The 12,049-nt window shown below is 42.3% G+C and overlaps 1 protein-coding gene across 24 annotated transcripts in view; it reads right to left on the reverse strand.

Annotated features, from left to right (window-relative positions):
- Positions 1–12,049, reverse strand: part of UBAP2L (ubiquitin associated protein 2 like) — a 43,294-nt gene that overhangs the window by 8,924 nt on the left and 22,321 nt on the right. For all 24 annotated transcript variants that reach the window (XM_082435305.1, XM_082435320.1, XM_082435319.1 and 21 more), the window contains 11 exons: positions 8,687–8,885; positions 7,809–8,086; positions 7,479–7,651; positions 6,249–6,438; positions 5,468–5,522; positions 4,892–5,066; positions 4,204–4,276; positions 2,943–3,138; positions 2,764–2,852; positions 1,446–1,499; positions 741–822 (listed from right to left, as the gene is read on the reverse strand). In XM_082435305.1, the coding sequence (XP_082291431.1) occupies positions 741–822; positions 1,446–1,499; positions 2,764–2,852; positions 2,943–3,138; positions 4,204–4,276; positions 4,892–5,066; positions 5,468–5,522; positions 6,249–6,438; positions 7,479–7,651; positions 7,809–8,086; positions 8,687–8,885 (1,564 nt within the window). The remainder of the gene's footprint in view (positions 1–740; positions 823–1,445; positions 1,500–2,763; positions 2,853–2,942; positions 3,139–4,203; positions 4,277–4,891; positions 5,067–5,467; positions 5,523–6,248; positions 6,439–7,478; positions 7,652–7,808; positions 8,087–8,686; positions 8,886–12,049) is intronic.

Below are 12,049 nucleotides of genomic sequence, written 5' to 3' on the forward strand. Positions count from 1 at the left end.
TGCCTCTTTCACCCCCCAACACCAATGCAGAATTTCCTCTTCTGGTTTCACATGATTCCAGGAGAGCCTTCAGAGACTATTAAAGTTCAATGCTTTGAATTACATTTCTTTGCGGCTCCATTTAGCACTGCTCAGCACACACTCCGCACAGTGCTAGTCAAGGACTAATGTTGCATGACTGTGCAATACTGTGGCAGAAACCGGCTCCCAGAATAAAGCTCCTGTATGATTTCCCTGCCCACCTGTTTTCTTTCATCTCTTCCCCACCCCACCCCCTCCTTTCCTTCTCTGCTTCCCCTCCATGGGGAAAACTCCATGCTGGACTTGAAAAACAGTGCTAGATCAGGGAAAATGACAGGTCAATAAGGTCAACAATAGGTCAGGCCCTGGCCTAGCAAGGCAATGAGACTGCCACATGAGTAAGGAACAGGAGCAGAGATGAGTAGAGGAAGGCAAGTTCAACCACAGTACTTCCTGGAAAAAGCTAGAGAATAGCTGAGAAGTCAACACATCATCCGGAGTCACAGGGAGACAACAGAAGGCGGGATGAGAAGCCAAGTTGCTACATGCCCATCTTCAGCAGGATTCTGAATCTACCAACCCTGATTTACCACATCCATTTTGTACTTCTGTCAAAGATCTTAATTAAAGTGAGAACTGGATCCCTTCCTTCTACTAATCAGGTTTCTGCCACCAAGGCCAACACAACTTCCCTTTATTCAGCCCCATCCCAATCCTACCAGAATAAGGGTTGCTGGCCAGGCTACCATCCCTCCCAGTCAGCGGAGTGGTGGGTGTGGGAAATGGGATGCTGTAGTAATCCTGAAAGAGAGAGATAAAAGAGCAGAGACTCAGTGCCACTCATTCCCAGAAGTGAGGACATGTCATTCAGCGTGAGAAGCAAGAGAATGTTGGAGTACTGCAATTTATCCAGCCATTGATTAAGCTGGCTTGAACTGGCACAAACTCCATATTACTCTTGCATACACTGTCCCCCTTGCCTGGCCATGGGGACAGTCAGGCAAGGTCTACGAGTATGCCCACCAGGAAACACTTCAAGTCCATCAGTACCAATAATATTCTCAAACCTCTAGATATTATCCCTAATAGTCTACTACTACTGAGAAAACAGATCTTCCTTCTGAAATTCATCAAAGTGTTTGAGACATACAGGAAGCATCCCAAGAGCTCCACAGTACTCTGAGCTTTAGAACAGGTTAAAATGTGTTTACTTCAAAGATGCCACAACTCTGATTAAAAAAAAAAAAATTACCTTCTGTTAGAACCACTCTCTAAGTACATTCTAATATATCTTAAAGTATGTGTATGGAGGTATGGCTTGAGAAAGAGCCAAGTCTGTGACTTATCAACTGAACATTTGGAATAATCCAAACATTAATTTTAAGATCACTTTCTTTTCCTAAGCTCTACAACCATATACTCACCAATGGAAATCTTGTCTGAAGCATCTGCAAGTCATCATAACCATATACTTGTGGCTGAAAGATACAAACATGTAACAATATTAATGAGGACTGGTCATGATGGTAGCAAACCAAGGAGCTAACAGACAAGATAAATCAACATTCATCCTCATTCTTAAGAAGAAGAGGACATAAATTATTTCCTTCATTTTCTTTAAGAAAGAAGTGAAATACAAAGAGATTACATGATTCATGAAAGGTCTTGAAGCTTTCCTCGAGCTACACAGTGATTCAACTAGGCTGGCCTCTGGGTAGCAGTAGGGTATGCACAAGTCATACACACATAGCCTGCTTTATTCTACCTGTCTTTGTCTCCTTTGCCCTTCAAAATATGGCTTAAAATTTATCTCCTTCAGAAAGGATTCACATTTTACTCTACTCTTTAATGTTTGGGTACTAAGGTAGTGTGTTAGGTATTAAAAAAGTGCTAATGGATGTTTCATTTGTATGATATTCTTCTAGACTCTCTGAAGGCAAAAACAAGTGTTTTTTTTTTTAATTTTTATTAGAGTATAGTTGATTTACCATGTTGTGTTAGTTTCAGGTGTACAGCAAAGTGAATCAGTTATACATATAACATATATCCACTCTTTTTAGATTCTTTTCCCATATAGGCCATTACAGAGTACTGAGTAGAGTTCCCTGTGCTACACAGTAGGTTCTTATTAGTTATCTATTTTATATACAGTAGCGTGTACATGTCCATCCCAATCTCCCAATTTATCCCTCCCCCCCCACCCCCGCCCTAATCCCCTGGTAAACATAAGTTTGAAAAACAGATGTTTTTAAAAAAATTTTTAAAATAAATATCCTTCATCTTAATAGGCACTGAATACACGAAGCTGACAGAAGACACAACAGAGCAAAAGGCTACTACTGTCAGTCACCTATTCTCAGATAGCCCCAGACTAAGTCAGGGAACTCTACTCCGACTAGGTCAGAGGCAGCATAGACCCCCAGAAATTAGGAATCAATCCAACTAGAGAAAATAATTTCCTAAGAAATTGAAAGGGATTCTAGTTAGACACTCTGACCTTTGGCTTCTGAGGCCCAGAAATTGTGTTTCACCCAAGAAAATACACAATAGAGGACCTGGTCTAGGTTTAGTCCTTCCTCTCTAAAAAATTATTTTTTTCCAAAACTACAAAGATTAAAAACTTGTTTACATGTGACAACCACTCATTTATTATTTAATTATATTCTTCCACCTGAAGCCATAGCCATAAAGAATAGCCATACCACCTTCCTCTTTTGGAGAAGATCCTTCAGTCTCACTTACCGGGTAGGCATGTAACAGCCCTGGAGCCATAATATATGGATTAGGCAACAACGGCGGGACCCCAGGAGGGAGGTTGGGAGGAGCTTTTCCTGAAAGAGAAATTATACTTTTATCTTGTCACACTATTACTTTGCTCGTCCATACCAAAGGAATGCAATTCATCTTCTATGCAGGGTTACCTGAAGTCGTAGCAACTGAGCTTCGAGTGGAGGCTGTGACGGTAGAGTTGCTGCCTAGGCTGAGGCCCAAGCTACTGCCACTATTGAGACTGGAAGAGACACTGACCACTGGGGGAGGTGCAGAGACTGTGCTGGATGTGGTGGAGAAAGTGCTGGAGGAAGAATGAAGATTCGCCTCACTCTCCACGCTTGTGTGCTTCAAAAAGGCCGTGCAGTGGAAGAGAGGAGGAGGAAACAGTGATTAGTATAACAGGTCAGGAAAGACAATCCCTTCTGTTGATTATATCACACCAACTTCTCAATTAAGAAGGCTGAGGCAGGGTACTAGGGTGCTCTCTGCCAAAGTAATTAGAAGAAGTTACTAAATACTGTCTGGCTACACATTCCCCAACATTCATCTGGTAAAGATGGTAACAACAGACCCACTGCACATTATCACCCTGTTCAGAAAGGCAGCAGAGCGAGTAGGGACAAACTCCCTAGAAACCAACACTGACTAGTCAATGAGGAGACAGAAGATAGGTCTGAAAAATATATCATAGTCTTCTCTCCCACATTCTTCTTCACTACGCCAGCACAACGGACCAGTTCACAAGCTAGAAAGAAGTACAAGTTCTAATGAATTTAAACCTGAAATAGTATACTTGAGGAAAGAGAGATTCCTGAGAAAGCCTTAACCCTCATTACCTTGCCCCAGGCTTTTAACAAACCAGACACCTTTGCCCAAAACAGGTCCTTCTGAAGTTAGTTTTCTTCCTTACCATCTCAGCTTAATTCCACAAATTGTTATAAAATCACAACAGTGAAATTAATTCTTTGGCCAAAAGCTCTCATCTGGCCTCTACTTTCATAGGATGCCCAGACTCAAACTGATTATTTTCAGGACTCATGTCTGCCATACCCCAGACCAATGAATGAAAATGGCTGTACCAGTTAGAAAGGGATGTATGTTCTTACAGAATTTATCATAGCATACAAACCCCCACCCAATTACAGTGTTAAAAAAAAAAAGGTCATATATTCAAAAAAAGTCACTTCCAGGGCTTTGAGAATTGGCCTACAGCTCTGCAATATTTCTGGATTCTTCTGCCTCTCTTGGCTTCAAACATCCTTTTACTCCTTTCCTGAAACTTCAGATGAATTATCATTTTGCCACTTCATGAAGAAATTTTCAAGAGTCCCTTCTTGGGAGACTCTTACAGTTGGATAGTTGTTTAAGTGTAACAGGACCACACTTCCTCTTTTATAGCATCACACTTACCAAAAGAGTGGATGTCGAAGTGCGCCCAGAAGATGTTGATGATGAAAGGGTATTCTGCTGAGTAGATAACGTGCTGTAAGGTAAAAGAGGTTGCCATTAGCCATAGGGCTATGGTTACCTGACCTGAAGCTTCAGTCAAGAACACAGGCCAGACACAGAGAACTGATTTGCGGTTGCTGGCAGGAGGGGTGGGGAGGGATAGCGTGGGAGTTTTGAGTTAGCAGATGCAAACCAGTATATATACAATGGATGAACAACAAGGTCCTACTGTATAGCACACGGAAATATATTCAATATCCTGTGATAAACCATAATGGAAAAAAATATAAAAAAAAATATGTATATGTATAACTGAATCACTTTGCTGTACAGCAGAAATTAACATAACATTGTAAATCAACTATACATCAATTGAAAAAAAAAAGAACATAGGCAAAGAAGGCAGAATATGGGACCAAGGAGATCTGAGATCATATGGTAAACACAATGGCCAGCCAGGGGTAGTGAGCAGTTAAAGCAAGAATGGGTGTTGAAAAAGGGGAAAAAGCCTCCTGTCTTTACTTCCCATAGCTTTTAGGTCACCCACTTAGCTAATGTGGTCTCTGCTAGGCAGAGAGGACAAGATAGAACCAGAGAGCTCTGTTATTACTACTCACCAACCCAAACCTCCATCCTCACCCCAAATCACCTGCTGTGTTGTGTGGTGGTAGTATTTGGAATCTCCTCATTGTGGCTCAAGCCACCCAAGGAAGATGAGTGCTGATTGGTTGTCGTCAGTAAGGAAGCTGCAGATACCGTTTCACTGAGAGGGGGGATGCTAGAAGTGGAAGGTGAGTCAGATTTCACAGCAGAGCCTGTAGCACCTGGAAATAAAGAAAGGAATTCACCTCATCAGAGGAAGTTATTAAGAGGTGACGACAGCCCTAGGCTGTCCCAAAGACAAGAGTGTGAGTCATTTAGTAATGGACCACTAACATTTAGGTACAATCTTTTCTTTTTTTTTTAATTCCAAGCATTTCACAGCACTGATCTCATTCGTCCAATAAAGAGAACCCAGAGGATTATCACTGTTACAAGACAGAGAACCTGAAACTTACGATAGTTTGAGATTAAACAGCAAGGTAGAAAGAACCAAGCTAAGACTATACCAGGAGTTTTGATCATTGAGGCAGGGCTCTTTTCACAACAATCTACGAAACGCAAAAATATTTAAAGGGGAGTAAAAACACTACAACTGAGAGGAAAAAGCCTGGAGAACACTCACCTTCAACAGATTGCGTGGTCTGTAACTGCGTGGCCTGCACAGAACTGAAGCCATTCTGGTACAAAAAACAGAGGAATAAGAAACAGACAAACTCAAGTGAATAGGTCAAGTTAGCACACTGACTCAGCTTAACTTCTGTCAACCAATTTCTTTCAGAGAAATTCTAGAAGTTAATGAAAGGATTAACATAATGTATACTACCTAAACAAAATAAAAACAACAAAAATTTAGAAACAACAAAAATAAGATATACCAACCCTGTGTGACCCAGGGCAACAGAAGGCAATGCCCAAACTGCTGAAGAGATCCCAAACCCCAAACAGATACAGGAAAGGTCCAAATCCAGTGATCCCTGGGGGAGGATGTGGGAGTATGACAGTTCAGCCAAACCACCTATTCTGCTGGCTGCATCTGACAGTCACTCCACATTGCCTCTAGCATATGCTGTCCCCCTCACCAAGCCAAGACATAGCAAGGTGAGGTCTACTGATATGCACCCACAGAAGGCTGGCAATCAGATCTTCCAAGAAAACAGGTAATTGAGACTGATTTTACTAAAGAGAATGAATCTTTAGTGCAAAGAGAATGATCTTCTGGCTCTAAGTCTCCAAGGTTAGTGAAGAGAACTTTTATTTCACCAACCACAAAAATGTGGTTCAGCTTCTCAATCAGCACTTCAGAGGTGTCTTAGCACCATTTGTCAAGAAGTAAAACACTTATATTTCAGAGATTTTGCCCACTATTCTCCTAACCAATGCCCAGGGGTTCGTGAAGCCAATACCTTTGCCTGAGTCAAGTCCTTTTGGGGTGATGAAGAGATGGAGCTGGGGTACCGCCGAGTCTGTGTGGATCTTTGTTCATATAGAGGGCCCTGAGCATTATTTTGGGAGGTATAGGTTGTCGGCTGAATTGGGCCACTCTGATAACCGGACTCCTGACTCTGGTTAGATGAAATTGTGGATGAAGATTCACTGTGGGGAACGGAGAAGGAAAATCTGAGAGTGATGAATAGAGCAGATCCGCTGATACTAAAACAGTGGAGATCTACTACTTGTCTAAGTTGATTACAATCAAAAAGAAAAATTCCAGCAACAAATAAAAGAAACTGCCGCAATTTTCTCTTGACAACAGTAGGAATTTCCACCTCCTATAGAGCCAGGGATCTAAGCTAAGAATCGAGTTTAAAAACATTTTCAACTCTTAAAGGAAGAGAAAAAATTCTTGTTTCCTTACATCCTGCTGTTATTAGAAAAAGAGGCTAAAAGTCAGTAGAAAGGATATACTAACTCTTGGTCCCTTTGATACCATCATAACATGAACCCTAAACGTGGGAAAAATCACCTTTTGCTCATGTTCATTTTAAGGAATTCTGAGCTCCTGGCCCTCTCAAAAACCCTATGAAGTAAAATTCTCTTGAAAGGAACTTTTAAAATATTCATATGCATTAACAGCAATTATGATTCAAAGGAGCTAGGCTGGGGCAAGACATCTCTATTTTTAAATTCTAAGGATTGAAAAAAATACCCTAGTACTCTGGAATTCCTCCAGGATTTTCTACTGCTTAAGATGGCCTTCCCTGATAGCTATCAGAGGAGGCAGGGAAGGTTCTACTGGAAAGGTTTCTTTTAATTGTGTAATATATTAATGTTACCTCCTTCCTAGGAGTTCAAAGCTACATCCTTCGTAGGCTTAAGTCCACACCAAGGGGCTAAAAGTGTCAAAAGCAATTTTAGCTGTGGTAGATGCCAAGGTACTCTGTTAAAGGTGGGGTACACGTCTCTAAGAACTGTGCTTGGATATTCTAGAAGTGCCCAAGGGATACATTTCTGTTTAGAGTTAGGAAAAACCTAGTAACAATATCTTAAAGTGCTCAACAAAATGCTACAATTGGCTACTTTTCCCTCACTCAATCAGAGGCTTGGCCTGTCCAGAGTTCTGGGGATCAGCAAGAGATTTAGAAAAACTGGTAAAGGTCTGATAAAACAAGTCTTATGACGGCTGTTTCCTCTACCTGGCCGTGCTGGTATAGAGGCTACTTGGAGCCTGGCTTGAAGAGGCGCTCGTGGTGGGGGTGGACTCATAATCAGAAAGGACAGGCTCTGACCCGAACTGCAACGCCCCAAACTGCAGGTTTAGCCCTGAGATATCTGCCGAGCCAGGCATCTCCACAGCCAGAGCAGGAATCTGTAGAGAAGAAAAAGTAATGGTTTACTATAAGCTTACTGTAAGACTAATAAAAAACTTCTGCTTCAAACCTCCAAATTACACCCTTACAATCTCAATTCTCAAATCCCACACCCCTTTGCCCTAAAATAATATCTATCTAAAAGTTCAAATATACCTTAGAAGTCAAGGAGGCTTTTTTCTTCTGCTGTTTCAGTTTTTGCTGAGCCGGCTGAGGGCTGGACGATTGGTTGTCTGAAGACCCAGGAGACATTTGTGGAGCCGAGGTGGATTTGCTTGGCAGAGGAGAAGACGGAGGTGGAGGTGCAGCAGTGGAGGTAGCCACTGCGGGTGGCTTCTCCTGAAGGAACACCTCCATCATGGTTGAAGATGGGGTGAAAGCCTGGCGCTTTGTAAAGGGGCTGTGCACTGTTGAATCATTTGGGTTCTTCAAATCTGCACGAGGAAATCCAATAAGCATGAGGCCAGAGGTGCTCGTGAACCTCAAGAAAATGCTATTATCCTGCTCTAGAGCCATGAATTAGGGTCCCAGGAATCAGAAACTCATATAAACAGGTCCTCTTTTAAGATTTAATCTCATTTCTATAGATGGCAATCATAGGATTTTATTTGTTAAGTAGAACCGAATCAAATCAAAACTATTACCCTGCCTATGTAAGAAAGGAATCCAGGAACTGTCCATGTTTAAAGTGTAAGGTCCTAAAATGGAAAAGCCCAAAGGCAGTATGATGTTTTCAAATACTGAAGATAAACCTAGGGAAAACCCAAAACATCCTCAGGTCAACAGAAGACTGCAAATGTGTACAGGGCTAAATTTGATGAAAGAGATATACAGCCTCAACTTACATATTTATTTATTATTCCCCAGCTTTCTCAACTGAGCCTATCTCACCAGGGGAAATCACTGTGGGAAAAGAGCCAGTTGGCTGCCCTTCTCCTCACTTCAGAACACATTCTCCACCCCTACTTCTGCCAGCCTCTTGGCAGTAATGCTCCAATGCTTAAAGAATTCAAATCACTTTCCGTATTTCTCACCATACTGCACCAGCGATGGGGATTGTGTGGTGGAGCCCATGTCCCAAGAGGAGGTGGTGGTGGTTCCAGATTGAGAATGCTGAGCTGCCAACTGAGCCAGGGCCTGAGCAGTCTTGAATTGCTCCAAGAACTGGGAGCCTGTGGTGCTGCTGCCTTTAGCTTCACCGACATCACCAAATCCTTTCCCTAACATGCTCACCTGTAGATCAACACAGAGATTAGAGAAATCCACAGTCAAGCAACCTTGTTCAGCTACTCAAAAAACAAACAAACAAAAGCAAAACACTTATCCTGGTTAAGAGCCAGCATAGGTAAGACAAGTAAAGAATGTCCAGGGGGCTTCCCCGGTGGCGCAGTGGTTGAGAATCTGCCTGCCAATGCAGGGGATACGGGTTCGAGCCCTGGTCTGGGAAGATCCCACATGCCGCAGAGCAACTAGGCCCGTGAGCCACAGCTACTGAGCCTGCGCGTCTGGAGCCTGTGCTCCGCAACAAGAGAGGCCGCGATAGTGAGAGGCCCGCGCACCGCGATGAAGAGTTGCCCCCGCTTGCCACAACTAGAGAAAGCCCTCGCACAGAAACGAAGACCCAACACAGCCAAAAATAAATATAAATAAATAAATATTTTTTTTAAAAAAAAGAATGTCCAGGGCTTCCCTGGTGGCGCAGTGGTTAAGAATCTGCCAGCCAATGCAGGGGACACAGGTTCAAGCCCTGGTCGAGGAAGATCCCAGATGCTGCGGAGCAACTAAGTCTGTGTGCACAACTACTGAGCCTGCGCTCTAGAGCCCACGAGCCACAACTACTGAGCCCGCGTGCCACAACTACTGAAGCTCACGCGCCTAGAGCCTGTGCTCTGCAACAAGAGAAGCCACCACAATGAGAAGCCCGCGCACCGCAACAAAGAGTAGCCCCCGCTCGCCAAACCTAGAGAAAGCCCGCGTGCAGCAATGAAGACCCAACACAGCTAGAAATAAAAATAAATTAAATAAAATTTAAAAAAAAGAATGTCACCAAATAGAATAGTCCATTACAGCATAAGCTCTGGACTCAGACTGTCTAGATTCAAATCCTGGTTAAATAATTGTGGAAAAATTACTTGTAATTGGTCTGTACCTCGTTTTCCTCATCTGAAAATAGGAATAAAAGTAGTACCTCATAAAGGTGCAGGAAGATTAAACAAATACTATATAAAGCATTTAATATGTGCATGGCACAAAACAAGCAGTCAAAAAAATAAGAGCCATTAAAATTTATACCATTACCGGGGCTTCCCTGGTGGCACAGTGGTTGGGAGTCCGCCTGCCAATGCAGGGGACACGGGTTCGAGCCCTGGTCCGGGGGGATCCCACATGCCGTGGAGCAACTGAGCCCGTGAGCCACAACTGCTGAGCCTGCGCTCCATAGCCCGCGAGCCACAACTACTGAGCCCACCTGCCACAACTACTGAAGCTCGCGTGCCTGGAGCCCGTGCTCCGCAGCAAGAGAAGCCACCGCAATAAGAAGCCCACACACTGCAACGAGGAGTAGCCCCCGCTCACCGCAACTAGAGAAAGACCGCATGCAGCAGCGAAGACCCAATGCGGCCAAAAATAAATTAAAAAATATTTATACCATTACCATCACTTTCCCCTCCCTCCTTCTCAGGGACTCCTTTAATGACTGGAGGGGTTTTCTCCCCCTTTGAATTTTTAAATCAACTAATACTTGATTATTAAGCTAACATGAAGGTGATATAAAATTTCACTTCAGCCATTAAAATCTTTGCCCCTTCCACTGAACAGCTCAAAAAGAACAAAAATAGCTAACTGAGCTTCATCTCAATGTTTCTAATAACTAGCATAGAGACAAAGAAGCAAAGTTAAGGGGCTATCTCAACTTCTGCACTAAAAGATCAAGTAATGAGTCAATATGATTTTCTTGTTTTCTGTGTATATCCAAGTTCTACAGGGTAATCATGATGACAAAACAAAATTTACTCTTAATGTTTTTGGGGGATTCTCTCTATTCCCTACTACCAAGTAAAACTACCAGCCTAGACCAGAAGATTAACCATGTGGCCTTGACTTTTCTAAAGAACCTCCAAGGAGATTTAGTCTAGTCTCTCTTAGGTTCTTACTTAAGCACATCATGATCTTCATCATTAAGCGGTGCTTATACAAAACCAATCTGTCCAACCCAAGGTAAGACTTTTTTCCCCCACTTCAGTCTGTATCCCAAGACTATACAAACAAGAACAGAAACACTGGAAATCTAGTTGAAAGTACAGGATTGCGGCACAGAGATGATCCCGCACAGCAATGATTACCAAATATTCTGCAGGCGTGAAACACTGAAGGTATAGAAAACTACCTAACATTCATATATTATGATAATGGGGAAAGGCTCCTATATTACTTACATGTATTAAATTTCAAGGGAAATTAATCCTCTAATCTCTGTCCTCAATGGAAAAGAACTACATTAAATAGCATACTGATTAACACAGGTAATGAGAAAAAAGAATAGTACTTATGTTTAGTTTCACATATCACACGATACACATTAAACAAAATGTTAAAGTGGAAGTATACTGAAAACTTATTTTTGATATGAGAATTTGGATTTAGGTGTAAATCTTCAACTCCAGACATTAAAGGCAATTAAAAGTGACACAGAGCACTTAACCCATTTTCCAGTCATGTATCTCAGGTGTTGATAGTTATTTTCTGATCTTCATTATATCTTCCTACGACATTTGTCCCATTTTGTTTCTTCCTTCTTTTTCTTTTTAGTCCCAACACTCCTCTCCCTTCTCTGCCACCTTTTCTCTCCTGTGACCACTCATACATGGCAGAATATCAACCACCAAATTACTATTAACACAAAAAACTATTTTAAGACAACAGTTAAAAGCTAACAGAGTGGGACTTCCCTGGTGGCACAGTGGTTAAGAATCCGCATACCAATGCAGGGGACATGGGTTCGATCCCTGGTCCAGGAAGATCCCACGTGCCGCAGAGCAACTAAGCCCGTGAGCTACAACTACTGAGCCCTTGTGCCACAACTACTGAAGCCCAAGCGCCTAGAGCCTGTGCTCCGCAACAAGAGAAACCACTCCAATGAGAAGCATGAGCACCACAACGAAGAGTATCCCCTGCTCGCCGCAACTAGAAAAAGCTCGCGCGCAGCAATGAAGACCCAACAGAGCCAAAAATAAATAAATTTATTTTTTAAAAAACCTAACAGCTCTGGATTAGAGGCTGACTTAGCAGTTTTACAGCTGAAGTAACTACTATAACCTTACTACTAGAAAAATAAAAGTATATGCACACATGTAGTTTCTTACCTCTTACAACTATAGTAACCCTCCACCAAAAAATAA

This window comes from Balaenoptera physalus, assembly GCF_965194825.1.
Source record: "Balaenoptera physalus genome assembly, chromosome: 1".
Classification (NCBI taxonomy): domain Eukaryota; kingdom Metazoa; phylum Chordata; class Mammalia; order Artiodactyla; family Balaenopteridae; genus Balaenoptera; species Balaenoptera physalus.